General features: G+C 57.5%; 8 protein-coding genes across 8 annotated transcripts; all 8 read left to right on the forward strand.

The window, feature by feature from the left end:
* Positions 1-437: 437 nt before the first annotated feature.
* On the forward strand, positions 438-1,187 carry LINJ_30_0870 (conserved hypothetical protein; the record flags this gene model as incomplete). Its single annotated transcript, XM_001466895.1, has 1 exon — positions 438-1,187. One exon carries the CDS (start codon positions 438-440, stop codon positions 1,185-1,187), a length of 750 nt encoding a protein of 249 aa, XP_001466932.1.
* A 1,255-nt stretch (positions 1,188-2,442) lies between these two features.
* Positions 2,443-3,195, forward strand: LINJ_30_0880 (conserved hypothetical protein; the record flags this gene model as incomplete). Its single annotated transcript, XM_001466896.1, has 1 exon — positions 2,443-3,195. One exon carries the CDS (start codon positions 2,443-2,445, stop codon positions 3,193-3,195), a length of 753 nt encoding a protein of 250 aa, XP_001466933.1.
* A 972-nt stretch (positions 3,196-4,167) lies between these two features.
* On the forward strand, positions 4,168-6,483 carry LINJ_30_0890 (conserved hypothetical protein; the record flags this gene model as incomplete). Its single annotated transcript, XM_001466897.1, has 1 exon — positions 4,168-6,483. One exon carries the CDS (start codon positions 4,168-4,170, stop codon positions 6,481-6,483), a length of 2,316 nt encoding a protein of 771 aa, XP_001466934.1.
* Positions 6,484-9,777: 3,294 nt separating this feature from the next.
* On the forward strand, positions 9,778-10,218 carry LINJ_30_0900 (conserved hypothetical protein; the record flags this gene model as incomplete). The annotated part of the gene is made up of 1 exon (XM_001466898.1): positions 9,778-10,218. One exon carries the CDS (start codon positions 9,778-9,780, stop codon positions 10,216-10,218), a length of 441 nt encoding a protein of 146 aa, XP_001466935.1.
* A 1,145-nt stretch (positions 10,219-11,363) lies between these two features.
* Positions 11,364-14,120, forward strand: LINJ_30_0910 (conserved hypothetical protein; the record flags this gene model as incomplete). The annotated part of the gene is made up of 1 exon (XM_001466899.1): positions 11,364-14,120. The coding sequence occupies one exon, from the start codon at positions 11,364-11,366 to the stop codon at positions 14,118-14,120; it is 2,757 nt and encodes a 918-aa protein (XP_001466936.1).
* Positions 14,121-14,908: 788 nt separating this feature from the next.
* Positions 14,909-15,505, forward strand: LINJ_30_0920 (putative surface protein amastin; the record flags this gene model as incomplete). The annotated part of the gene is made up of 1 exon (XM_001466900.1): positions 14,909-15,505. One exon carries the CDS (start codon positions 14,909-14,911, stop codon positions 15,503-15,505), a length of 597 nt encoding a protein of 198 aa, XP_001466937.1.
* A 3,054-nt stretch (positions 15,506-18,559) lies between these two features.
* Positions 18,560-19,228, forward strand: LINJ_30_0930 (amastin-like surface protein-like protein; the record flags this gene model as incomplete). Its single annotated transcript, XM_001466901.1, has 1 exon — positions 18,560-19,228. One exon carries the CDS (start codon positions 18,560-18,562, stop codon positions 19,226-19,228), a length of 669 nt encoding a protein of 222 aa, XP_001466938.1.
* Positions 19,229-22,404: 3,176 nt separating this feature from the next.
* On the forward strand, positions 22,405-23,442 carry LINJ_30_0940 (putative adenosine kinase; the record flags this gene model as incomplete). Its single annotated transcript, XM_001466902.1, has 1 exon — positions 22,405-23,442. One exon carries the CDS (start codon positions 22,405-22,407, stop codon positions 23,440-23,442), a length of 1,038 nt encoding a protein of 345 aa, XP_001466939.1.
* Positions 23,443-25,776: the final 2,334 nt, after the last annotated feature.

The following is a 25,776-nucleotide window of genomic DNA, read 5'->3' on the forward strand; positions in this document are numbered from 1 at the left end:
AATGGGAGAGAAGATAGCGCTGCACCCATCCTCGCTGCGTGGGTGACACCAGTGAATCCTTGCTCACAGGGCGAGAAAAGAAATGTGGGCAGTACACTGGACGCCACGTCGCATCTTTTTATTTCGTCCGCAAATCGACAAAAACTCCACGCAAAACAAGGTGAAAGCATGGGCGTCTCATTGCAGTCCCCCTCTCTTTACCCGTGTGGCCTCTCTCATGCGTATGCCCAGTAACATTGCGTTGCGCCGGCGTCTCGGTCAACTTGCGTTCTCTCTCTCTACATACCACCTCTCTTGATTTACCTACTATTCCACTTGGGTGTCTCTAACAGCACGCGCAGCAGCATCTCAAGGGATCGCCGCACAGGACTGCGTGCGCGTTGCCAAGCAGCTTTGTTTGCATTGCCTCTCAAGGCACATGCGTCACATCCGCGACAATGAATTCTCACAACCGAAACATCGCCATTGTCAGCTCCGCCGCTTACGGTGCTGTGCTCTGCTGCGGCATGCTCTTCTTCCTTCTCGACACCCGCGAGAAGCACTTCTACATGCACCCATCCAAATCCGTTGCCGTGTTCTCCGTGCTCTGGTTCTCTTTTGCTCCATCGATCCTCTTTACTGGCGCGACGATCCCGTGGCTGTGCGCGGCGTACGGCAGCGAGGTCGCCGCGCTAGTGTTCGCCATTGTACCAGGCTGCATCTTCGTGCTGCTCGGGGTGGTTTGGCTCGTCGTGTATCTTTTTCACGAGCGTAACTCTTACTTCGTGGGTGTGCAGCACAGCGCACTGTGGGGCGGCAACATAGCGAACTTGGAAGCCGCCATTGGCGGCTCCGCTGCTCGCCGCTATGTGTATACTGCTGCAGACCCTGCTATGGTAGGTGTAGCCAAGGCTTTCAGCGTTGCCGACAGCGCGCTGCCTCGCCCGCACGGTGCGTTGACGGCAAGTTTCAGTGCCTCTGGGTTTGAGGACGTGGATGCCGTGATCACACCGGCCTCGCAGTGGCGAGGTTACACCGCCAGCCGCGAAAACAACATCCCGAGGGGCGCTGGTGGGTGGGCCGCTGACCGCGCGTCTTCGGCTAGCTGGTACAGGGGACCACTAGTTCTTCCCACCCACTCCGTCGATCAGTTGGAGCCCCCTTATGTTGTACAGGAGCGCAGCCTAGGAACTCATTATGTTGCCTAGAAGAGAGCTGCGCTAGAAGGTTCGCGCAGTGAGGTGCGTGGGCCTTTGCGCGTGTTTCCCGGCGTGGAAGTTTACTAGTTGTTTCACTTTTCGTGCCCTTAGATGAGAAGGTGTTTTCCCAGCTGAGGAGGTGGGTTGTAGGAGGGAGCAGGTCCGGTGGTCGAGGGCCTGCAGGAGGAAGCTCCGTCTCAGCAGTTGTCACTCAGCGCGGCTCCCTCACACTTTCCTCTCCCCTTCTTCTGCTTTCGTCTCTACATCTGCTTTGTGCTTCGCATGCAGCACAGAGAAGGAAAATGAGACACCGACTCTAACCTTCGCAAGGGCCGGTGCTTGAAGCTATTTTTTTTTTTCTGTGGGCACTCATGAGCCTGTTGGAACCTCAGCGCACAACGCGCCAAGCTGCAGTTTCGGTACTCTTGCAGCAAGAGAGAAAGTGGGGAAGGGGAAGCTGCTGAGGCGACTGAGGGGAAGGCATGGGGAAGGTCACACTTTGCTCGTGCGCTTTACTGAATGTTGTCCAAGCAGAGTCAATCCGTCTTCCCCTCCTGCTATTTCTTGCGTTTTGCGACCGTTGCTCTATCCTTCTCTCAGCCACCCACAGATTGACTGACGTAGACGAAATTGCACACGCACACACACATACACACGTTGATAGAGGGGCTCAAGCCAGCCCGCTGTCATGTTCAGCTGCCCTTACATTTCTGCCCGCTCGTACCCCTCTTTGGTGATACTTTTCAGCGATGCGTCAATCTTATCTGCACCTTCTCCCCGATTCCGCACTATTCGCTTCGCCCCCGTCCTCCGTTTCTTCTTTGGCGCCCTTCTTCACTGGTTTTAATAGCTTTCCTGCCTGCCGTATGCCCATCACGCCTTTGTGCATCTCCCCCTTTCAAACTCTCCACCGTCTGGTGCACGTGATAAGTGAAGAAGAAAGGGAGGACGTGCCGGCGTGAAACATCTGCGTTGATTTAGCACACACATTCATATCGCACCGTCGCGCACGCACTGCAGGTTCCTTACACAAGAGCCTCTTGGTATTGGACAACAGGGTACACAGAGCAAAAGGAGACGTGTTTGTGTCGTTTCTGCGCTCCTCGACACTATCTTCGCCTTCCTCGTACGACTCGGCACAACGCCCCTTTTCCGCTGTCGGTGTCGCACGCCGGCCGCACTTGACGCGTCGTCGCGGCTGCTCTGCTCTTTCCCCGCACGTGACGCCTGCGGTGCTCTCCTCTCTACGACTCTTATAGCTCGAATGCCGAGCAAGGAGGCGTCGTCGCGCAACCTGCCGATCAGCGGCCGCGACACAAACGGTAAGACGTACCGCTCCACGGATGAAATGTGGAAAGCGGAGCTGACGGGCGACCTGTATGATCCCGAGAAGGGTTGGTACGGCAAGGCGCTCGAGTACTGGCGCACCGTGCCTGCGACGGTGAGCGGCGTGCTGGGCGGCATGGATCATATCCATGACGTGGACATCGAAGGGTCTCGCAGCTTCATTGAAAGCCTGCCAGGCCACGGAACAAGCCGCGCGTTGGACTGCGGCGCCGGCATTGGGAGGATTGCGAAGAACTTGCTGACGAAACTGTACGCCGCGACGGACTTGCTGGAGCCGGTGGAGCACATGCTGGAGGAGGCCAAAAGGGAGCTGGCCGGCTTGCCCGTTGGCAAGTTCATTTTAGCGTCCATGGAAACGACAACGCTTCCGCCCAACACATACGACCTGATTGTGATCCAGTGGACCGCGATCTACCTCACCGACGACGACTTCGTGAAGTTCTTCAAGCACTGCCAACAGGCTTTGACACCGAACGGGTACATCTTTTTCAAGGAGAACTGCTCCACTGGTGACCGCTTCCTTGTGGATAAGGAGGACAGTAGCCTGACGCGGTCCGACATACACTACAAACGACTCTTCAATGAAAGCGGGGTCCGAGTGGTGAAAGAGGCGTTCCAGGAGGAGTGGCCAACAGACTTGTTCCCTGTGAAGATGTACGCGCTCAAGTAGGAGAGGGCAGCAGGTGCATTCGTTTACTCTTTTTCCTCTGCTCCGCTCACGTCGATCAGCCACCCCCCTTCCCCCTTTCTTTGAAGGGCTCGTGAATGTCGCCTTTTCATGAAACAGGGGAGGGGAGGGCGCGGCGTCGCGGAGCGAGATAAGATGAGGCCTGACATGAACGGCTGATCACGTATAAGAAACACACCCACACCCACACCCACAGAAGAAAACGGCAAGCGAAGAGCACCGTCACAGCTTAGCTTTTCCTTCTCCTATACGAAGTTGTCGGGGACGACAAGGCTGCAGGAGCGACTTGAATGCGCATGCGCACCTTGGCGCTTTCTCACACACGCGCATGAGTGAGGACGTGCCGTTGATGTGTCTTGCGTTTGCTTCCTGCGCTCTCAATGGGGGAGGGGGAGAGCCCGCGGCTGGCGTAGTTTTGTGCTTGTGGCGTCGTGCGGAGCGACGCCGCTGCCCGCAAAGTCCGCAAGCAAACCGAGAGCCTAGGAAGCGCCCCTTTTCCGCTCTCGCTGAATAGAGGCACCGCAGCAGTCGCGCAACAACGAAATCGGTGCAGGGACGGCGCAACGCCGGCAGAGTCTCCAAATTCGACAGCACATGTAAGCGGTTCTATCTTGCTTCCACCATCTTTTTCTCTTCACGCCGGTGCTGCACGCGATATCTTCTTCCTTTTCTCTTTGCGCATGGACACAGAACTTTCATTGCTGCCTTGTACTGTCACTGTAGACGGGCACGGTAGGTGGAACTAAAACTATTAGCACCCTATGAAATACGTGAACTTGTACGACCACTACTGTGGCCGCTGCGCCTTGCCGTGAAGAGCGCCACCAGAAGTGGACACAACTCTCCGAACACTTGCAGAGCTTCTGCTTGGATTTTCTCCCCCTCCCCCACAACACACACACACACACACACACATCCACACACACTGTTGCTAACGGATCGTGCTTATTTCCAATGTCTGCGGTGAGCGCCCGTCCGAGCCCATACCGGGATTGTCTTGGCAGTGTTGTCGTGGATGAGAACAGCAATGCGGAGGGACAGCTGTGCAGCATGGTCGACGCGATCATTGCAACGTCTACCCACGCGCTCCAGAAGGCCTCTAGCGACGTGAACAGCACCGACGCCGCGTTTTTGAAGGCGGCGTCGCTTTTCCAGGCCAATGGAATCCGCATTTCTCATGGCGAGCTCGGTGAGAATACTTCCAGCGCTGCAAGCCCTGCCGCTGTCGAGTCCGACCTGCGCACCCAGCTGGAGAACTGCCGCAACCTCCTCCGCACGGTCGACTGTGAGCGCCGCCGTTTGCGCAGTCAGTGCATCTACCTCCAGAAAGAGCATGAGCTTCGACGTGCAGAGATCCAGTCGATGCACCGCTACTCTACCGAATCGCATCAGCGCTCGCTGACGCTAGAGCGCCAGATTGCAGAGGAGCGCCAACACCGTAGGCGGCTGCAGAACGAGGTGGATGCTCAAACGCAGGAGGTCATGCGCCTTCGCCGTGTTCTCCGAGCCCTGCCAGACAACGTCTTGAGGTCCCTGAGTCCGCGTCATCCTGCCGACGGCGCTGCGGCGGACCTTGTGCTGACGCTGGCACCGGACCGGCGCTTTGAGGAGGCCTTTCGGGACAAAATGAACAGCATCGCGTACAAGCGACGCTATCACCAAGCAAGTGCAATGCATCAGGCGGCCCGCGAGCAGGTGGAGATGATGATGATGGAGCAGCAAGATCCCTTGCAGATTGCGGCGAGGTGGCCCTGCGTCGTTGAGGGCGTGTCCACCGTGGGCGCAACGTCGACGGAGCCAGTCGTGAAGAGGGAATGGCAGGGCTGCGGCAGTGGCGCCTCCAGCCTGTTCAAATTTCCGCCTCAAGGGATTGATGAATTGCGGCAGGCCGACGCGATAAATGCCACTGAAGCTGCGACGCTTGCGAACAGCGCACTCATGCACTCAGCGCTGGAATTTCCTTTCCAGCTACCCTTCACGACGGCCACCCCGAAAGACGCGTACATTAAATTTCTCATGTATCACTCCGCGTACGCGGAGCCGCTTACCCAGCTGCGCGAGCATGTGCTGAGGCTGAGCTCGCGCCTCAAGACAGCGCAGGACGCCGGGCTGCGCGCGCTATACAGCACGTTTACTCAGGTGCTGCATCTCCTCGGATCCGCCCCTGCACGGGCACCGTGGCGCTCTCTCTACGAGCGCGAGATCGAGAAAATGCAACGCGCGCACCGCGACCTGCTGTACGCTGTGATCGAACAGGCGAACATGGCAGCCACGCAGATACCGGAGCTTGAGCGCGCTGGCGGTGCGGCTACGGCGCTGCGCGAGCTTGCCGGTGGCGCTCCGCAGCGCCGGGACGTGGGCTGCAGCGCGCACGAACTGACCACGATGGAAAAGTACAGGGCTTCCCAGCTTAAGGAGCAGCTGGATCACCTCAAACTACACTCGCTCGAGGCGGAGGCCGCGGCACAGAAGGAAAAAGAGGAGATCGCCAAGCAGCGCTCCACTGCGCGTCAAGGCACCTTGCAGGCTCTGCAGTCCCTCAAGGCGCTCGCCAAGTGCGTTGTGGGGTCGGTGCGGGCTCACGGTGCCGCCGACGGTGCCGTGTATGACCCCTTCGCTCAACTGTTCGATCCCCTCACCGAGGAGGTGCTGGACGACCCGCGCCTCGCTACCAAGACGGCAGAGGCAACGGACTTGACCCTATCGTACGTGTGCCTGCTCGGCCGCAGCGGTGGCGGTGGCGGGCGAGGTAAAAGCGCACAGCGCCACCACGCGGACCTCGGGGCCGCACCTCTTTCGTCTTCGCCAACGTCGGGAACGGACGGCGTGCGAGAAGGCGCGCTCGCGAGCGTCATTGGCATTAGCCGCACCGCCTGTGGTGCCACCGCACCGTCGTGTTCTTCAAAGGCTCATTCTTCTCGGAGGCAATCGGCACCGCCAGCGGTGCCAGCGCTGCGCCACCGCACTCGCAGCAGCTCCTTGGGCTACTCAAGCCGTCGGCTCAGCTCGCCACAATTGCCACCCATGAAAAGCATCCCAGCCTTGTCGAGGGGGGCGACAGGCTTTCGCAAGCGCCGGAGCAGCGGCGCGGCTTCATCAACACACTCTCCTCGAGAAGGCGATCTTTCCTCGACAAAAGCGTTGGCCGCGCCCTCTCTTCAGAACACGGTGAACTCACCGAATGCCTGCGCCAAGGAGAGCGGCCCTAAGCCTCAGGCGACTGTCGCCGTCATCGAGCTCGGCTTCCGTGAAGGCGATGCTCAGCGGTAGCGATGGAAGGGGCATAAGACATGCTGCCGCGCGAAGCTGCACTTATGGGGATGTGCGTATCCGAGACATCTAGAATAATCCTCTCTCCATGCTTTCTCCTGACGGCACTAGATCATCTTTTTTTTTGTCTTTCTGACGTCACGTTTGCAACTCTTCACACCTGTTCCCTTTTTTTTCCGCCGATGCTCTTGAGCATTGCATTGGACGGAAAGGGATGTGCGTGACTGTCTGTGTGTGCGCGAGTGTCTACATAGGGGCCCTCTTTTTCTCTTTTTCTGTCCCACTTGCCCTCTCTCTTGCCCCCCTTCTCCTCCTCCCAGGGGGCTCTCTCCGACACACACACACACACACACACACGCAGAGACATGCTACAGGCGTACAGGTTTACCCTGCGTTGTTTTTCTCTTTGTGTCTCCACTCTTTTGCTGTTTTTCGTGGTCGCCGCCCACTTACTCTCCCTCTGTGGTGCTTTTCTTTTTCTTTCGCTCTTGCGTTGCCTGCCTGCTCTTCACGTCCTCTCTGCCAAGCCACGTATGCGCCCCTCCTCACGCATTCTCTCTCGTCTTCTACGCGCACATTCGACGAGGACACAGAAGGGGCGGATTCAGGTGACTGCCTCGACGCTTGCGGGCCTATGCACAGCTGTATGTGTGTGTGTGTGTGTTTGGCTCTTCGAGTCTCTCCGCGTCCCGCGCTCTCTCTCTGCTCGGTCTTTTTCCTTTTATAGCCTTCTCTCTCTCCCATTCACTTTTGTACTGTCTTCTTTACATCCTGACGCGCTCCGTCGGGCATCGCCTTTGAGCTGTGCGGGCTTTGATTTCTCTTCTTCCTTTTGCTTTCTGGTACGCTATCTGACTTCGTTTGACCCCCCTGCTGTTTCATCTCTGCCTGTGCCTGTGGGGCTCCACATGTCACTTCGTTAGTGCGCGATGCGCACATGCCCGCAACGGGAACAAAGGAGATGCACACGCGGAGTGCACCGCCGGAGAGCGACAGGGGCAAAAACAAAAAAAAGTGGCGTTGGACAGCTGAGGAGGAGGATGATTCATTTTCGAAGGTAGTGATGGGAGAGCTGCACTGAGGGTGCAAGGAGTCTTCTCTGCTTACTTTCCTTCACACCCGCTATTTTACTTTGACTAGACTCAACACGCGCTCACAAAGCAAAAAAAAAAGGAAAGCGCCATGCACCTCCCCTGCTCTCCCTACTCCACAGAAACACCCGCTCATACGCATCCACGTGCTAAGCGTGGTTTCACCGGTGTTTGGCTATTCCCTCGTTTTCTCCAAGTGTTGCTGCGATACGTTTTTCTTTCTCCTGTTAGCCTGGGCGTTGGATTATCTTGAAGTCATGACGACTATCTGTGTTCTTATTCGTCTTACGTGAGTCCATTCTCTGCCACAGTGCATTTCACTGAGCGCCTCTCGATAACCCCCCCAGGCCCTGCCACAGGCCCCCATCCGCGTCGTGCGATGCAGAGCGAGAGACACGCCAGTGCAGCAATGCGCCCGGCTCAGCCGTCGGAGCACCACCCCCCTGCCTCGAGCACCGCACACCCACCCGCGCCCCGCAGGTCGCCTCACAGCCGCTCCCCCACTATGCCGGGCGCCACCGGGTGCATTCTCTCCTCAGGGGTGGGTGGGTGGCTCCCCACACCCCCGTACGCAGTGCGAGGGCCGGGGGTGGGATTACACGCTCGAGCCACGCTGACGCTTCGCCTACCATATGCGTGGCGCAAGCCTGTGCACTGCCGCAGGTCGCTCCGCCGCAGCGCCATCCAGGGCCCGACCGCCGGCGTCAGTGGGGCGGTACATCGCCCTGACCTCCCCACGTGGCAGGTGCTTCACCGCGCCACCACCACAGGCGGCTCGGCATTGGGCAGGGGGAGAGACGAAGGAGGGGCTGCGTGGCCTCCCCAGACAGAGTGGGGGCACTGGGTCCTGAGATGCCACGCGCTGCGGCATCACCCCGCCCCCCCCTGTCATCCGGGTGACGGGTGCCAGATGGGAAAGCAAAGCAACAAAAGGAAGTACACTGTACACCTAACGGGTTGATGAATTTCGATGAAGGTGATGACGTTACTCTACGTTTGCGTTTTTCCTCGTTTCCGGGCTCAAGGCCGCAATGGTCGCTCCGTTTTTCGTTTCTGCCTTTCTCTCTCTGTTCGTCCCTCCCATGACACCCGGCCCCCTCCCCCCTCCCGCCTCGCTGTGGAGGCGGGCCTCCAAACCGCCGATTCCCGAGTTCGCTTCCTCAGCGAAAAAAAGCAAAACTCTCTCTCCATAAATACAGTACCCCAAATGTCTGTGGGATCTCCGCGGGCACCCGCGTGAAACGAGATCCCCAAATTCCGGTATGAGCGGTGGACGCCCCTCCCCCCTCCCCTCACTGGCTCCAGATTCACGTTTCTCTCGTCCGCCGTGTGCCCTTTTCCACCCCTCATTTCGGCTGCGGCCTCTCCGAACAAAAAAATATTCTCTCCTTTTGGTCGCCTGAGTCATGGGCTCTCCTCTATCTCGCCTCTCTTCCCGTGGCCCTCATACTCATCCCTGATGCCCGCTGCTCCACTGTTTTCCGCGTGTCTGTTTTTTCCCCTCCATATCTGCACCCTTTCGCCGCCCTAGCGATGCCGCCCCTTCCTTCCCTCTCCCTTCACCCGCTCTGCAGCACGCGGCAAGACATACAGGCCCGCGCTACGCACGGAAGAGATACAGCCGCAGTACACAGCCATGAATGATAGGAGTCGGGTGGGTGAGAAGCTGAGGGGCTGTGCTGTTTTTGCCTCCTTATCCAAAGAGACAAGCTGCGCGTGTAAATGCGTGGGCCGTGTGTGTGTGTGCGCTGAAGCTGATGTACGCGGCATCTTTTCGCCCTTTAACGAGGGCTGTCCTTTTCTTCGCTCCTCCTCCTGCCGGTTTCTTCTAGCTTGCGCGGGGCGACCGAAACGCACATGAGGTGACTCTTTCGTACGACGCCGACATCAGCATATATATGTGTGTGCCCGATGCCTGCTGTGACCTGCTTCTGCGTTTCTCCACCGCACGCCTACACTCTTCCCTGCCCGTTTTTGTCCGTCTATTTTCCGCCCATACGCACCCTCAATGCTGCGCTTGCTCTGTGTATGCTGCTGAGTCGAGCTGGCGCGCCACAGCTTGTGGTGCCTGCACTTCATCTGCTGTACGTACGTTGGCCATTACTTACATCTAAGTACATGCATATCCCTACACACACACGCATACACAAACATTTTTGCACGTTTCCCCTCCTGCTCTTTTCATCGCAAGGAGAATTCAGCCATGTCGAACAGCAGCAGCGTTTCCGTGGCAGCTCAGGCGGAGCTGATGGAGAAGGAGAAAACGGTGGCAGAGCATCAGCAGCGCCTGGCGTCTCTGCGTGACACGATCAAGACGATGGCGACACGTCAGGTCACCTTGAAGCGCACGGAGCGCCGCTGCCAGATCACTGTAGGGGAGCTCACGAAGCTCAAGCCGGATCACGTGGTGTACCAGGGCCTTGGCCGCGCCTTTATGCGCGCCCCCGTCAACAAGCTGATCGACTTGAACAACGAAGAGATTGAGCGCTGCGAGGCCGAGGAAAATCGCCTGTCGACCGAGAAGCAGCGTACCTCGGAGCTGGTCATCAAGGAGGAGGGCGAGCTGCGACGCGCTGTGGAGGAGTTCCGTGCAGCGCTGATGGTGGTGCAGGCAGCGCAGTCTCGCAGCCAGCAGAGCGCTTGAGTGAATCATGAAGCCGACACTCAATTTAGGGCTAAGTGGTGCGCATGCGTACACGCACTAGAGCGCACACTCCTATACACCCTCACCCGCACACACACGGAGACGCAGTCACGGTTTGAGCCAGGGAAAAGGGTCGAGGTGCTCGCGGCCCTTTCCTGCACGTGAAGCTGCGGTGGCGCATCAGCCGAGACGATGGTTGCGCGCGTCTGTGTCTTTTTTTTTTCGCGCGTTTTTGTGCGCGTGTGTGGACGTTGTTGAGGCTGGAGATGAGTGCTGGAGCAAACACACGCGCCGTCAACATCAGAAGCGTAAATGTATGCGTGCATTTGCCTGAGTGGTATTAAGACCCAAACACACAAGCGGCAGCATAGCGTAGCTGGGCAGTCGCGCACTCGAGCAGCCGTTCTCCGTTTCTCTCTCCTCTCCCAGGCGTTGGCGCTACTGGCCGCCATCGAGTGTGTATGGTGAGGTGAGGTAGTGATGAGAGAAGAAAGCAGAAGAGTCGCGGCGTACCTGTGCCAGGTGTGAGGCAGCACATGCTCCTTAATCTTTGAGAAGTCGGAGCGCTTCGGAGTGATGGCTCTGGTGTGCATGTAAGCGCAGTTTCACGGCACGCGTACGTCACGTTACGCGACCTGCCTCATTAGAGACGCCCCAGACCTCCGTTTCAAACATTTGTGCCGTCTATCTGTTGTGTCTTCCCTCATCTCACCTTCTCATTTTTTTTTTTGTGCGTGCGTGCTCTGTCTGCCACGTGGACAGCATCTGCTTGCACATAAGAGCGGTGCTGCACCGTTTGTTTTTTGTGGTGGTTGGGGGCACGTCGCTCTCTCAAACTCTGCCCGTCCTTTGCGCACACAAGCAGAAATAGGCTGACGCACTAAAGGACTAGTATCAAAGCTGCGTTCATGTGGCGCCGTGCGCCAGTTTTGCGGAAACGCAAGGTGCCGCCGCTGGGGTACAGCAAGAACGACTTTTTTCGGAAGGTTCGCAGCCCCGGTGCTAGTAAACCATGGCGCGACAGAGCTGCAGCCACGGGTGGTAGCATCGAGGTAACATCCAACGTCGATGTGGTCGATGAGGATGGGAGCACGATCATGGGAAGTCTTACCACCTCTGGCCCTCTCGGCATGCGCAGCCCCCACATGCCACCGTCGGCTGCGAAGGCGGCCCTTGCCGATGCCCAGCAGCAGCCTTCCTGGGGCGGCGGGCCAGCCGCAGCTGCTCGGGCAAACCATTGCTTCGGTGCTCCGCTGCTTCGCTCGCTTGACGGGCCCACGACCACAGGTGGCGTTCACGATGACGCCTCCACAGCGCTTGCTGGTGCTGCTGCATCAGTGGCGTTGCTCGCGGCTCCTTATGGTGAGGACGCCGGTGTCCCTCGTGCAGCGCTGCCATCGTCTTCGCCTTCTTCGGCTGGGGTCTCTCGGCTGCAGGCTGGAACGCCGATAGCCACCGTTCCATTTGGGAAATCGCTTCAGCTGAACGTGGAGGAGGTGGACACGTACCCGTCGTCAGAGCCTGTGCCACTTCAACTGCAGGGCCTAAAGCGCCGCTCCAGGAAAGCGGTGGCCGACTCCATCCTGCTGCCCCGACACATCAACAGGCTCTTCCACAAGATCATGGGATGGTCGGAGGAGCTGGTTGACCTCGAGGCGGAGAAGGACTCGCTCTCGCAGGAGCAGACGGGTGCGTCCGAGCCGCGAGGCGCAAGGCCGAGCGCGTTACGCAAAAAGGCGGAAAATTTGACGGACAAGATGAAGTACGGCGTTCTCCTCGACGCATACGAAAAGGATCGGTTTGCCATCGAGCATCAGCTGGAGATTGCCGGCGAGAAGATGGAGCGCAAGATGCTGGGATGGGAGGGGATGCATGTCCTGGACCAGGACGCTGCTGCGGAGATGGCGCACGTGCTGGAGAACAAGACATCCATCGTCATGGAGGCTCCTTCGTCGTTTCACGTTCCAGTGCCTGGCCGCGACTGCTGCCCAGGGTGTGGGGCGCTTTTGCAGAACCTTAGTGAGGACGCCTTCGGCTACGTTCGGCCGGGCGAGATCGAAAAGTACGTGGCTCAGCGGAACGAGAAGGCGCAGCTCCGCCATGAATACGCGGCTCGCATGGCAGAGCTGCAGGCGCACTGGGCGAAGCACGGCCGTCATGTCGGAGAGGAGTGGCTGGACTTCATGACGCAGGAGGAGTTTGATGCCTTTTACCGTGACACGCCGCGCCCCTTCACCTGCCACCGTTGCCACGCCTTGGAAAACCTGGGCGTGGAGGGGCGTCGCAAGGTTTGGTCTGCCCCGGACTTCACGGACCAGCTCCGCGCCCTCAAGGAAAAGAAGTGCGTGGTCGTCTTGGTCGTGGATATCACGGACTTTCCGGGCTCGATGGTGTACGATTTGCCCGGCCTGATCAGCATGAATAATTCAGTCATTATCGCAGTGAATAAGATGGACTGCATCCGGAATCGCTCTTTCAACTACGCCAGCAAGGATCGCAGCGTTGCAGCGTGCTTGGTGTCCGAGAGCTACGTGCGCCGTTGGGTGATGGACATTGCGGTGCAATTTGGACTACCGCAGCATCAAATCAAAAAAGTGGTACCTCTGTCTGCAAAGCGGGGCTGGGGCATCACGCACTTGATCAGCGCCATCGAGGACGCGGCCAATTTGAACCTGCGTCGCCCCCACAAGCCTCTGCCCACCTACTTTGTCGGCGTGGCAAACGTGGGCAAGTCTTCTGTGATTAATGCCATGGCGCACGCCCTTTACGTGCCGCAACCCCCCCACCCGGAGAGCCGAAAAGTGTACTACACAAAGACCGACGCACAGGGGAAGAATGCTGTCTTTTGGCGTTGGTACACTCCCCCTAACGTGAATCAAGCAGAGATGCTCGACATACGGGGCCGCCACGACAAGAAGGCGTCTAAGCTGATGACGGTATCTTCCCTACCCGGCACCACAGTTGCCGTTAACGCTGTTCGCCTCTCTCTCGGACCCACAGCGCATACCGCAAAGCAGGAGCGTCAGCGACTTTCGGAGGGCGCGACCGCGCCTGGGAAAGCGGACGACGTCGCCGGGACACAGACCTACATCTACGACACACCAGGGCTCCTCCCTCACTGGCACCAGCGTTCTCTTCTCACCCTGCTGCAGATGCGCCGCACGCTTATTCGAAAGTTTCGCAACCCACAGTGCTTTCTCCTGCTGCCGGGACATACACTGTTCCTTGGCGGCCTCGCCGCTGTCGATGTTGTGCGCGGCCCGCCGCGAGGGCTGCTCTTTCTTGTCTACACATCTCAGAAGGTGCGGAATGCTATTGTGAATACAGTGCAATCCGATGCGTTCTGGCGAGAGCAGCTGGGCAAGGCGCTGGACCCTCCCGGCTCGTATGAGCAGCTGCTTCCGCTGGACGATCTCAGCACCGCAGCCGGCCGGCCTCGTCTCTCCGAGACAAGGAGCTACCTCTTCGAGTGCTACGGGCGTCATCGGCGGCGCCCCAAGGCTGATCTGTACGTGTGCGGTCTCGGCTGGACTTCGTTCTGCGTCAGTGAGCCCGCGGACGTTGTCTTGCGCGTGCGCACGTTACCCGGGGTTGTCCACGGCGTGCGCGAGCCGCTACGCTTCAAAGACCTTCGTGCACGACGGGCGTGGCCAAGGCTGAAGCGACGCTTTACCGCCAAAGGGATCGAAGATATGGAGAGCGACGTCGATAGAGACTCCATCAATACTGTGGTGCGCCTCATATCAGCACCAGTGGCGCCAGCACCCGCTGCATCTGCGGACGAGCCTCCCGAAGCAAGCGTGCGCACGGTTGAGCGGGTGGCGCATCCCCGCCATCACTCCGCTTCGTCCGCCCCCTTTGCGGCTTTGAAGGAAGACCTGCACGCCGTCGGGAAGCTGTAGCACTTCCCTCCTCGATATCGGCCATGTGCACGCCCTTCCATACAGTGGCCCTTGTACAAGCTGCTGTTTCGCCTTACAGACAGGAGCAGCCGCGGCAACTGAAGAGTCCGACGACGGCGTGGCACCCTGCGGTGCCCCTGGTTGAGGGCTGCAAGGACACACACACCAGGGGGAGGTATGCATGTCTGTCAAGTACTTTTCTCAACCCCCTTTTCCCGCCTTAGCTGCCCCCTTTCCTTCACACACACAGACGTACGCTCGTATCTACCTTTCGTAAGGCGATTCAACAACATTAAAGCTGCCGTAGACATGCAAACTCGATCGTGGCGGCTCAATCGATGCTGCCGCCGCGACACCTCGCTGTCAACAGTTGCCATATCTAAAGCAGCAGCCCCCCCCCCCTCGGTCACCCATCCGACACAGACATGCACCTACACGCGTGGGCCTAAACTCAGCACGACTCAAGGTACGCGCGAGTTTCTCTTCATGGGTCCTTCAACATGTACCGGAATGGCCTCTGTTCCCATATCTTCTTCGCTGTGCCACGCGCACGTCCTTCAGCTCGCTCTCTCCCTCCTTCCCGTGCACTTGACCTTTCGCCGTTCTTCTCCCTGCCTCCCCTCCGCCCTCTACCTCTGCAGCTAAGTTAACCGCGATTCACCAAACCCTCACCTCTCGCTTCACACACTTGCTTCTCTCCTTATACGGTCTGTCCGCTGCTTTCCGCGTCATCCCCCTTCGCTAGCTCTTCGCCGTACATCCCCCCTACATCACCCTCTCTCGCAATCATGGGGTTCGAGGCTCTCCGCGGCCGCATGGATGTGGCGCTGAGTATGCTGTGCTCGTGCATCGTGTTCATGTTCCTCGTGACGTCTGCGCCGATCTCGCAGTTCCGCGGCAGGGGCATCAACGCTAGCGCCACTGGCGGCGCAAGCAAGTTGTCGTGCGTGACCGTGTGGGGCCTGAAGAATGACTGCAACGCCAACAACTACGACTACCGCCCGACGAGCATAGGATGCGCACGCTCGAAGCAGCTGTTCCAGGTGTCGGAGGCGTTCTACATTCTCGCCGTTATTGTGTCGTTCCTGTCGTGCCTGATGAGCGGGCTGTACTTCATGGGCATCAAGGCAAAGGTGCTGCTGGTCCTGCTTGCCGTCCTTGAGGTTATGTTTGCGCTGATCCCATGGGTGTGCATGACGGCGGTGTGGTACGGCAACTACTGCGGCGGGTCGACCGTGAAGATCAACACGTCGAGCGGCAAGGCGGACGGCGTGCCGCACGGCTCTGTGCTGCGTGAGTCGTTCAAGGTCAGCGCTGGCTACGGTCTGACGGTTGCGGCATGGTGCACCCAGGTGATTGGCCTGGTGCTGCTGATTATAATGTGAAAGAAAATATCTTCGTCCAGGCTAGAGGAAGTGGGGAAGAGGTGTGACGCTTCCGTGATGCGCAATCGGCATGTGTGAGTGCGTGTATGCGTCTTTAGGCTTGATGACGCGAGGTATGGGACGCGAATGATGGGCTGAGATAGCATAACGTGGCAGACACACACACACCAGTTGCAGACTTACTCATGCGCTCGATCGTACGCACACATGATTCTTCTGTGTTCTCTTTCTCTCTTCGTTGCTTGCTACAGGTACACAAGCACTCATATACAGGGGTGCGCTCACATTGAAGTGCACGCACACACGCTGATGTAGCGCTCTTTCCCTTGTTTTGTTGTATGTGATTGCTTTCCGCTGTGCTGGTGTATGTGTCGGATGTGTAACCATGACTGTGACTATTCTCTTCTTTATTATTGTCGTTCCTTCACCCACTAAGAAAACGAATTGATTTCTTTGTTAGGTTTGTAAAGTTCCCCTCTCTCTTCGCCTCCCTCTCTCTCCTCCAATTTCTCCTACTTCCTTCAGGAGGCACCGAGCAGCGACTCAGGAGGGAGCGAAAGCGAGTTGTTCAACCGCGCGAAAACGAAAATACAACTTACTATAACCTTTGCTTGATTGTCCATGGCATGGGGTACCTCTCTGCCTCTGTTTCGCGCGAGAGAGGCGTGCAAGAGTTCAAAGGCTGCTGCACGTGCTGTTAGCCAGAAATCCGTGCGTTGCAGCACTACCCCCTCCTTCCTAACTCTCAGGCATCACCACGGGCGCGCCTCACAGACGTTGGATTTGATCTGTACTCGTCTTCTCTGTTCTCCCGCTTTCTTTGTCACGTTTTGCTTCGCCCTCGCTTTCTGCCCACTGTTGCCCGCACGGTCGTGCGCGTGTGGCACTCTCCTGCCCCCCCCTCTCTCTCCAACGACCTCTCTTGTCCTGCTGTGTTACTCATCATCGTGTCTTGTTCGCAGAGCGTATGTGTGGAAGGGAGAGACAGAGGCACCGATTCTTCGACTTGTGCAACTTTTTTTTTGTTGTGCTCTGGTTGCTCATACCTCGGTCCTTTTCCTTTTTCTTTTCGCGCTCTGACCTCCCCCCATCCCCTTCCTCTCATGTCTCTCGCTGTGTGTGTGTTGGAAAAGGTGGGCCGCAGAAGCTCGAGCGCGGGAAAAAGAATTCGGGAGCTCGAAAAGGGGAGTGGAGAGGCGGGGGTGCGGTGGGGAAGCAAAAGCATCAAAAGAAATGAAGGGAAACTCAAAGCCAAACAAAAACAAAAAAAGCAAGCAAGTGTCTGCGCTTCTTCTCTGCCTGTATGCCATGTTTGTTTACAGCTCATTGCGCCTTCGGCTGCGCACGTTCGTTTTCATCATTTTTTTTTCGGTGCCTCCGGTGCGTTGGCTTGAAGCATCCTTGCCTCCGCCTTACGTGGAAGAAGTTGTGGTCGCAAATACTCAACATACACGCATAAACACACAGTTATGCACGGAGACGAGGTTCAGAGTGTGTAAAAAGATGAATTTACTTCATGCTGTGAGAGAAGGCAAGAAAAAACGTTTTTGGGCGGCTGGCCACGGAATGCACAGCTGAAGAGAGGAGAGAAAATAGGACAAGGACGACGAATGGAGAACAGGCCTGCACATGAACGTAAAAAAAAAGTAGGAAGTGATTCAATGCTCCCCCTAAAAAAAACGAAAAAAAAACAGAAGAGAGGCGTTATAATCAAGGTGGAGGCGGCAATGCTGCCTCCTCCTTGGCTACTCTGCTTTCTGCTTTCTTGCGTTGATGTGAATTTTGCGTGTATCACACCTTCTTCATTCTGCCGATTACCCCCGATTTCTGCTCCTGTTCGCTCTCTTTTCTCTCCCCACCCCGCCTTTTCCTCTCCTTTCAATAGCCATATGTGGTGCTATATGCTCGTGCTTTATTTTTTTTTCTATTTGCTCCCCTCTCTTTTTTTTGCTGAGCGCTAGTAATCCCCTCTCCCTCTTTCAGGCTTCGCTCGCTCTCTCTTCATTGCCTGGGTAGCAAACATACACACACACACACACACACACACACGCGTAAACAGACGTGTGCGTGTGTGCTACCCGAATTTTTTTTTCGCTTGTCATCGTCATTTGCTCTTCAGATGGGGGTAGGGAAGGGACAAGACGGCCACATGAGCATGTCTGCTTGCTTGTTTCCGCTCGAAGAAGCTGCACCTCCCTCTTCCCGCCGCCGACTTCTTTTCCACTTACTGAAGACGAAGGCGCACGCATACTCAAACACGGAACCCTCTCCCCTGCAAAATGAAGAATGGACGACGTAGAACGAAAGAAAACGGAAAAGGAGCGAATCGGGTGATTCATGCCATAAGTCAGATCGAAAAGAGTAACATGCAAGCACATAAATGCCCTCCCCACTTTTCCCCTCCCCCCGTTCGCGCAACTGCTGTGTCGCGAGATAGGGGAAAAAGGGGTGGGCTCGAGGTCGTAGAAAACAAACAAGAACGAAGAAGTGTGCGTGTTCCCTCAAACCAGATAGTTTCCTGTGACTCCCCTTGTGCCCCTCACTCATATGATCAGGTGGTGGTGGTGGCGGTGGGGGCGCAGGGCACAGTGCCCCGTAGCCGCCGCGTCTTGTGTCCAAGACACGCACGTTTTGCGTGCCGCCCACCCCTGTTGTGTGCCTTTATGCAGCAGTGGCGTCTTTGTTTCTCAAAAGATATGTCTGCGCGCCTGGCTACAGCGCCCACCTCACTTCTGCTGCGGGCCTTTGTGTGCTTCTGCATGGTGTCCCTTCCTCTACTTGGACTCCGTCCCCCCGTTACTGCCTTCTCTTTTGCCCTTTCTCCCACTCCGCGCCAGCTCTGTTACCGCCCCGTCACATGCTTGCATGCAGCCTTGACAGTGAAGTGTCCTTTTCTACCAAAAATTCAAGAGAGGTCCGTGTAACTGCTCTTTGCCCTCCCCCTTCCTGTCTTCTTTGTTTTTTCTCTCGTCTCGCGCAGTATCTCGCAGAGAGCACTCGAACTCCACGTTCTTTTTCCTTTTTTTCTTTCCTCTTCACTCTCCGTCGGCAATCATGGCGAACAAGAAGTCCTTCTACAACCAGGAGTACAGCAAGCACGTCGGTGCAGTGATCTTATTCATCGTCTCCTTCGTGACGGCGACCTTTACGGTCTGCGGCACCCCTCTGGGTATGCTGATGATCCGCTCGTGGGGAGAGGACCTTTCGGGCTCTAGTGCTGAACTGGAGCTCAATCCGTGCTTCACGCTGTGGGGTTTGCACAGCGACTGCTCGAAGCCTGATTACTCGCTTCGCATCACGGACTCGCCCATTGTCAACTGCTCTGACATGCATGTCCGCTTCGAGGCGGCTGAGGCGTTCAGCATTTTGGCCATCTTCTCTCTTGTTGGTCTCTTCGGCGCGTCCTGGTACATGATCTGCGGCTCCAAGATCAAGAAGGCTGTGATGTTGCTCGCCGTCTTCGCCATCGGCTCCACGACTGTGCCATGGGCGATTGTTACCGCGTTCTACTACACTCCCTTCTGCGGCCTAGATTTCCTGACCAACACGCATACCCGCTTCGGCGCCGGCTACGCGCTGCTGGTTACCTCGTTCGTGCTGCAGATTGTCGGCCTCATCCTGTTCGTCATCTTTGAGCCGGACACCTCGAAGAAGAGGCCGGAGGAGAACGAGAAGCGCGCCGCGTCTGAAGTCTGGTCCAGCACCGCGTCTGCGTTGCGCTAAAGCGAGTGAGCGAAGGGGAGAGAAGGATAGCGCGCTCGAGGAGAAAGGATGCCATGCTTTCACGCGCAGACAGACATGCATCGGTAGTCGTCTTCACCGCTTTTTGTGGCGGTCTGTGCGCGCGTATGTGTGTGTGTTTGTGTCATTGTCGCATCCCTCATCAGCCTCTTTCCACAGCCCTCACCCCCACCCCCTTGATGACGCTGCTCGGACGCGAGAGACGGCGTGAATGGAGAGGGGTGGCGGTGGCTCTGAAGAAGGCGAAGTAACACACGCTCACACAGGTGCATACAGCTCCGTCCCCTAAAGGGGCGCGGATGCGCGAAGGCAGGTTAACGCGCGCGATACTATGTGCAGTGGGGCGGAGCGACTCCAGCACCTTTACCTGAGGAGAGAAAAAGAGGACAAGGTGGTGAGATGAAATATGGCAGTGTGTACGGATGCTCATGTGTGCGCTTCCTCTCGATGCGCTCACTCACACGGGCACCATGCCCAGAAAAGAGTACAAGTACTCGAGCAGTGGCGGATGCAGGGCGCGCCGACTAGGTAGGGTGGATAGACCAGAGAGAGGTAAAAAGATGGGGGATGGGATGGGGTAGGGTGGGATGAGAGGAGCTGTGCCCTTTCCTGTAGCTCGTACTTGACGAAAGCTGTCGCTCACTCTCGCTTGTGTTTGCGCGCTTTCTATCCATCCACGGCCTGCTTCTTCGAGGAAACCTGCGCTCCGTTTCGAGTGCGGTGCTTTAACCCTCTTACATCCTTTTTTTTTGCTGTTTGCTTCTGCTCTCGGTTAGAGGCAACAGCCGTGCATCACACACACACACACACGACAAGTGCGCACACAGACAGAAAGCATCGCCCCCGCTGATTTCGCGACACGCTGGCCTAGTGGCCGCTGCTCAAATCTTGCCCGCTCCTTTTTTTTGTTTCTTCTCTGTGTTCACGGCTGCACGTTGGTGGTCACTTCTAAAATGCATTATATGTTGTTAGTGGGTGATGCGCTAATCTGTGCGTGTGCTTCTGGTTCCTGTTTCCCTCCCACTTCTCGCGTTTTCATTGCGTGCGGCGACATTGCACACCCCTCCCTCCCCCTACCTCCGTACCACCACTGCCACTTTCTCCTCTCCGCCTCTTTCCATTTCTTCCGTTCTTAGTCTTGCGCGCTTGTTTTCCCAGGCGCCCTTCCTCTCTCCCCCGCTTTCCATCTATATGGTGTTTTGTTCTTTGTACGTGTAGTGTAACGTAGCTTGAAAAGAAAAAGAAACCAAGAGTAATAAGGACAGCAAGAGTGGACACGCGCAAGTGATGATGGGATAGTTTGTCATCTTCCGTTGGTCTGTGTGCGGTTGGTCATGTGAGATGGCCGTATTCTTATCCGCTCTCTCCCTCTCTCCACGGCCCACTCTCTACTCTCCTTTCCTCCAACAAAGTCATCTCATACGAAGAAGAGATGAGGGGAAGGTAGTGAGGGTGCGTAGTGGTGTGGCGGAGTAGTTGAGTAACTGGCACTGCGGGCGGGGCAGGGAGGACAAGCTCCCCATGCCTACACACGCACGCAGACTCAGACGCCGAGCAGAGCCGTTCCAATGCCCCCGTGCGTGTGTGCGCTAAGTTGAAAAAGCATAATAAAACGAGTGATCGGAACGGGGACGATATGACAACGAGCAGCGTCGCACACGCGCGAAGACCAGAAAGCAGAGGTCCGCTGGCGTTACAGAGTAGTGGTGATGGCGAAAACACCATGAGCTGATAACGTCTCCCACTCAAGATGAGATGAGGAGCGGGAGGACAGGAAAGAGGAAGCCTGAAAAAAAGCGAAACACAGAATGAGGTGGCGCATGGCGAGGGAAGAAAGATGCGAAGCGTTGTGAAAGCCAAGGAGGAGGCGAGCAATCAAGCGTTCCCGATACAGAAGCGAGGAGGAGGAAAGCAGCCGGTGGGAGAGAGGGGGGGGGAAGCTGAGCGGAGCTCACAGGGAAGAAAGCGGAGGTATGGATGGCGAGAAGGGCTCCCCAGTCCTTGCTTCCTACCGCCGCCGTCTTCCTCCATCACCGCTACCTCCGTGCTCTATCCCTCTCTGCATTTTCTACTTTGCTCAATGTTTTCCTCTTTCACGTAACCCGCACCCCCAACCCTGTCTTAGCCACGATTCCCGTCCTCTCTTTTTAAAGTTTCTTCTCAGTCTTTGTTTTTTTTTTTCTGTCCCTCTTGCTTCTCCGTTCTATATAAAGGCGAAAAAAACGAGGAGGTCTACGCACGGCCATAGACGGGCCCCTCCACCACTCCCCCTATCGGTACCTCCACCGGGCCACTGCGTACGGCAAACAATTCGTAGGAATCAGAAAAGAAAACGCTCTTCCATGAAAGCAAGCAGAAGCAGCACGGCGTCCGAGTCCGCACTACCGAGACGGGTTCCGGTGTGCACATGCGAATCTGTATTTGCGTGCACGTGTAAACCAGAACCCTTTGTTCTGCGTATGCGTCTCTCTCGTTTTCGCGCTTGTGAACGGGTCAGGGGGAAGAGGCGCGTACGAAAAGGGCAGAGCTGCAGCCTGCGCGTCTGTTGTGTGCACTCACGCCACCGCTGCTGTGACGGAACAGGGGGCGAGTGTGGCTCGTTGCTTCCTTCCCTTCTGCCCCCTTGCAAAAAGCAAAGTGGAGGCGAGCGAGACAAGGTATCGTTTGTCTCTCCCTCAGCAGCTCGCAGGGGGAGGGAGAGAGGGGGCCAGAAATGTTTGCAGCGGTCGTCCGCACGCGCCGCTGTTGCCTCTCCCACCGCAGCGCTGTTCCATATTTTTCGAGGTTTCGTCATTCCTCTTTTACCGTTCCCTCGACTGCCTCTCTCGCTCTCCCTCTCTCCCACACCTGCACTTGCTTGCGCACATGTGTCTGCATGCTGCTACACCGGCGTTAACCGTGTCCTGCACATTTTCTTTTTTTTTTTCGCATCCCTTCCTTCGGATTGTCGTCTACGTGTCTCCTTCCTCGTGCCTCGCCGCTCTGTGCGACTCCGCAGAAGCTGCACAGGAAGTCCATTGCATCCACGTACAAACAAGCCCGCAAGCATCTTGTTTCCGTTATACTGTGATTCGTCATTACAGTTGTATCTTCACCGACCTCCCCGCCGCGCCTGTCTTTTTCCCTTCTTCAACTGCCCTTTCCTACCGTCTTCGACCATGTCCGCGCTTCCGCAGCTCTACATTCAGTGCAACCCGCTCCTCGACGTGTCTGCCCCTGTCGATGACGCGTTCTTAGAGAAGTACAAGGTGCAGAAGACGTCTGCCTGTCTGATGGAGGAGATCCATAAGGGCATCTTCGAGGAGCTAGAGCAGCACCCCAACGTGACCTACGTCCCCGGCGGCTCTGGCCTCAACACCGCCCGCGTGGCGCAGTGGATCGCGCAGGCCCCCAAGAGCAGCTTCGTCAACTACGTTGGCTGCGCCTCGGACGACAAGTACGGCAAAATACTCAAGGAAGCCGCGGAGAAGGACGGTGTGAACATGCACCTTGAGTACACAACAAAGGCTCCCACCGGCTCGTGCGCCGTGTGCATCTCAGGCAAGGATCGCTCGCTGGTGGCGAACTTGTCCGCAGCGAATTTGCTCTCCGCGGATCACATGCACAGCAGCGATGTCGTTGAGACGCTGAAGGGCTGCCAGCTCTACTACCTCACCGGCTTCACGCTGACGATCGACGTGAACTACGTGCTTCAGGTGGCGGAGGCGGCCCGTGCATCGGGTGGGCAGTTCATGATGAACCTCTCCGCCCCCTTCGTGCTGCAGTACTTCACGGAGAGCTTCAACAAGGCCGCGCCGTACCTCGACGTCATCTTTGGTAACGAGGTCGAGGCTAAGGCACTTGCGGACGCCATGAAGTGGAACCCCGCCAGCACCCACGAGTTGGCTAAAAAGGCAGCGATGGAGCTGCCGTACAGCGGCACTCGCGACCGCCTCGTCGTCTTCACGCAGGGCAGCCAACCGACGGTGTACGCCACCCGCAGTGGCAAGACCGGCTCAGTCACGGTGCAGCCCATCGCGCAGGACAGCATTGTGGACCTGAACGGCGCCGGTGACGCCTTCGTTGGCGGCTTCCTTGCCGCGTACGCAATGAGCTGCAGCATCGAGCGGTGCTGCGAGGTGGGCAATTACGCCGCCGGTGTCATCATCCAGCACAACGGCTGCACCTATCCCGAGAAGCCGTCCATCTCTCCGTGAATGTGAGGGGCATCGTTTTATCTGGAGCTAAGAGGGAGCGGCGAGGCCCCTGCGGTGCACATCCACACATCGCAGCATATGCCGAGCCTTCCCTTGCTTCACTTGCGCTTTTGTTTGTGGCCCTCTCGTCTGCCACGAAACACCTCCTCCGCTCCCCCCTCCCTTCGCGCCTTTGTGGAGTGGCACAGGGCATAACAGTCAGATCGCAAAGGTCGGCTGCTAAGCTAAAAGGAATAGGCCGAATAATGGAGTATACACCGAAGGAAAACGGTGTGTGTGTGTGACTCTTTCCTGACTCTCCGCCTTCTCTCACTTCCGCCGTCGATCAGCGCATACTACGGTGTGCCGCCACAGCCACGCACCAAACTCACGTACACACTCATGCACGCACATGCGAAGTGACACGGTTCTTTCCACGCGCATGGTGTTCATGCGGCCTGCTTTACCCCCTTCCCTCTACCCCTTCTCGCACAGGAGCGTCTGTAGATGCCACGGAGTGCGTGGTGGTACGCCCGCCGAGCAGTAGCTTGCGGTTGAGGGCCTTGGCTGCGCATCTGTTTTCTTTGTTTGTCGAAGTAGTGTAGTTGGGCCGGGGCGCCCACGTGTGCGTGTGCCCGTGAATGAAAGCGCTAATGGACAAGGTGTCGCCGCCATTTTCTTTTGTGACTCTCTCACGTGCATTCGTGTACCTGCCCACTTGAAGTCCCTTAGAGAGGCAACGGTCAAGTTGACGACCCACACTAAAGCACACGTAGACACCTACATCTGTGCCAATAGGACGGCTGAAACCGGAGAGAGTGGGAACGGGTGAGCCTATTTTTCATTTTTAGCAATGTGCGTCTATTCTCTGCCACAGTGCATTTCACTGAGCGCCTCTCGATAACCCCCCCCAGGCCCTGCCACAGGCCCCCATCCGCGTCGTGCGATGCAGAGCGAGAGACACGCCAGTGCAGCAATGCGCCCGGCTCAGCCGTCGGAGCACCACCCCCCTGCCTCGAGCACCGCACACCCACCCGCGCCCCGCAGGTCGCCTCACAGCCGCTCCCCCACTATGCCGGGCGCCACCGGGTGCATTCTCTCCTCAGGGGTGGGTGGGTGGCTCCCCACACCCCCGTACGCAGTGCGAGGGCCGGGGGTGGGATTACACGCTCGAGCCACGCTGACGCTTCGCCTACCATATGGGTGGCGCAAGCCTGTGCACTGCCGCAGGTCGCTCCGCCGCAGCGCCATCCAGGGCCCGACCGCCGGCGTCAGTGGGGCGGTACATCGCTCTGACCTCCCCACGTGGCAGGTGCTTCACCGCGCCACCACCACAGGCGGCTCGGCATTGGGCAGGGGGAGAGACGAAGGAGGGGCTGCGTGGCCTCCCCAGACAGAGTGGGGGCACTGGGCCCTGAGATGCCACGCGCTGCGGCATCACCCCCTGTCATCCGGGTGAGGACTACTGAGTCTAGCAAGCAACAAAAAAGACACGCATGCGGTGGGAAGGTGGCTGCTTCGCGTATGCGGCTTTGAGCGGCAATGCTTCCGGGCCATTACCGACAAGGTAAGAGATGGATACCGAGAGATCGCGGAGGCAGCATCACCGTGTTCAGTGCCCCCATGCCTCCACACTGCACGCCAACGCACACACGCATGCCGCTCAATCAAGCTTGTGCCGACTGACTGGTGTGGGGCTAGCTCCCTTTTACATGCCCATCCATCTTTTCCGTCTCTGCCTGGTACACACTCTCAACGCTCCCTCCCTCTTCCCCACATAGGCTGACCATTCAGAGCGTGCATCGAGGACACCACCTAGCTCCACATACTGCACCCCCGCCCTTTTTGTCGCTTCCCCGGTGTGCCTCTCGTGTGTGGTGCCCATCCCGTTGCCCCTCCCCTTCTTTTCCCCCGCCCTTGCCCCCCCCCCCCCCCGTCCCCTTGACACGCTCAGTGCCTTTCTCCTCGTCGCTCCATACCGCAGACACTCGAGCGAGGGCTGCGACAAGGGCAGCAACGCAAGAGCCGCCGCACTCTCCTCTTTCGTCGCCTGAAGAAGCTCAGTGTTCGCTAGGTCACACGCGGCGATCACGCACGAAACACAGACATCCACACAAGTGCAGACGCACTTCCCCCTCAAAAAGGGGGAAAACGGAAGAGAAATCGTTCACGCATCTCAATTCGCTCTTTCCCCCTTTTTCCCTCTCTCTTTTTTTCTGGTGTCTTTTTTTTTGTTGTTGCCTCGGCTTGTCTTGCTCTCATCGTGAACGCCAGAGTACTTTATCTCCCTTTCCCTCCCTCTTTCCGGTGTCCTTTCTCTGTTTCTCTGCTTCTCTGTCTCGCTCGCTTCTCTTC

The sequence above is a fragment of the Leishmania infantum genome, chromosome 30 (assembly GCF_000002875.2).
Source record: "Leishmania infantum JPCM5 genome chromosome 30".
NCBI lineage: Eukaryota > Euglenozoa > Kinetoplastea > Trypanosomatida > Trypanosomatidae > Leishmania > Leishmania infantum.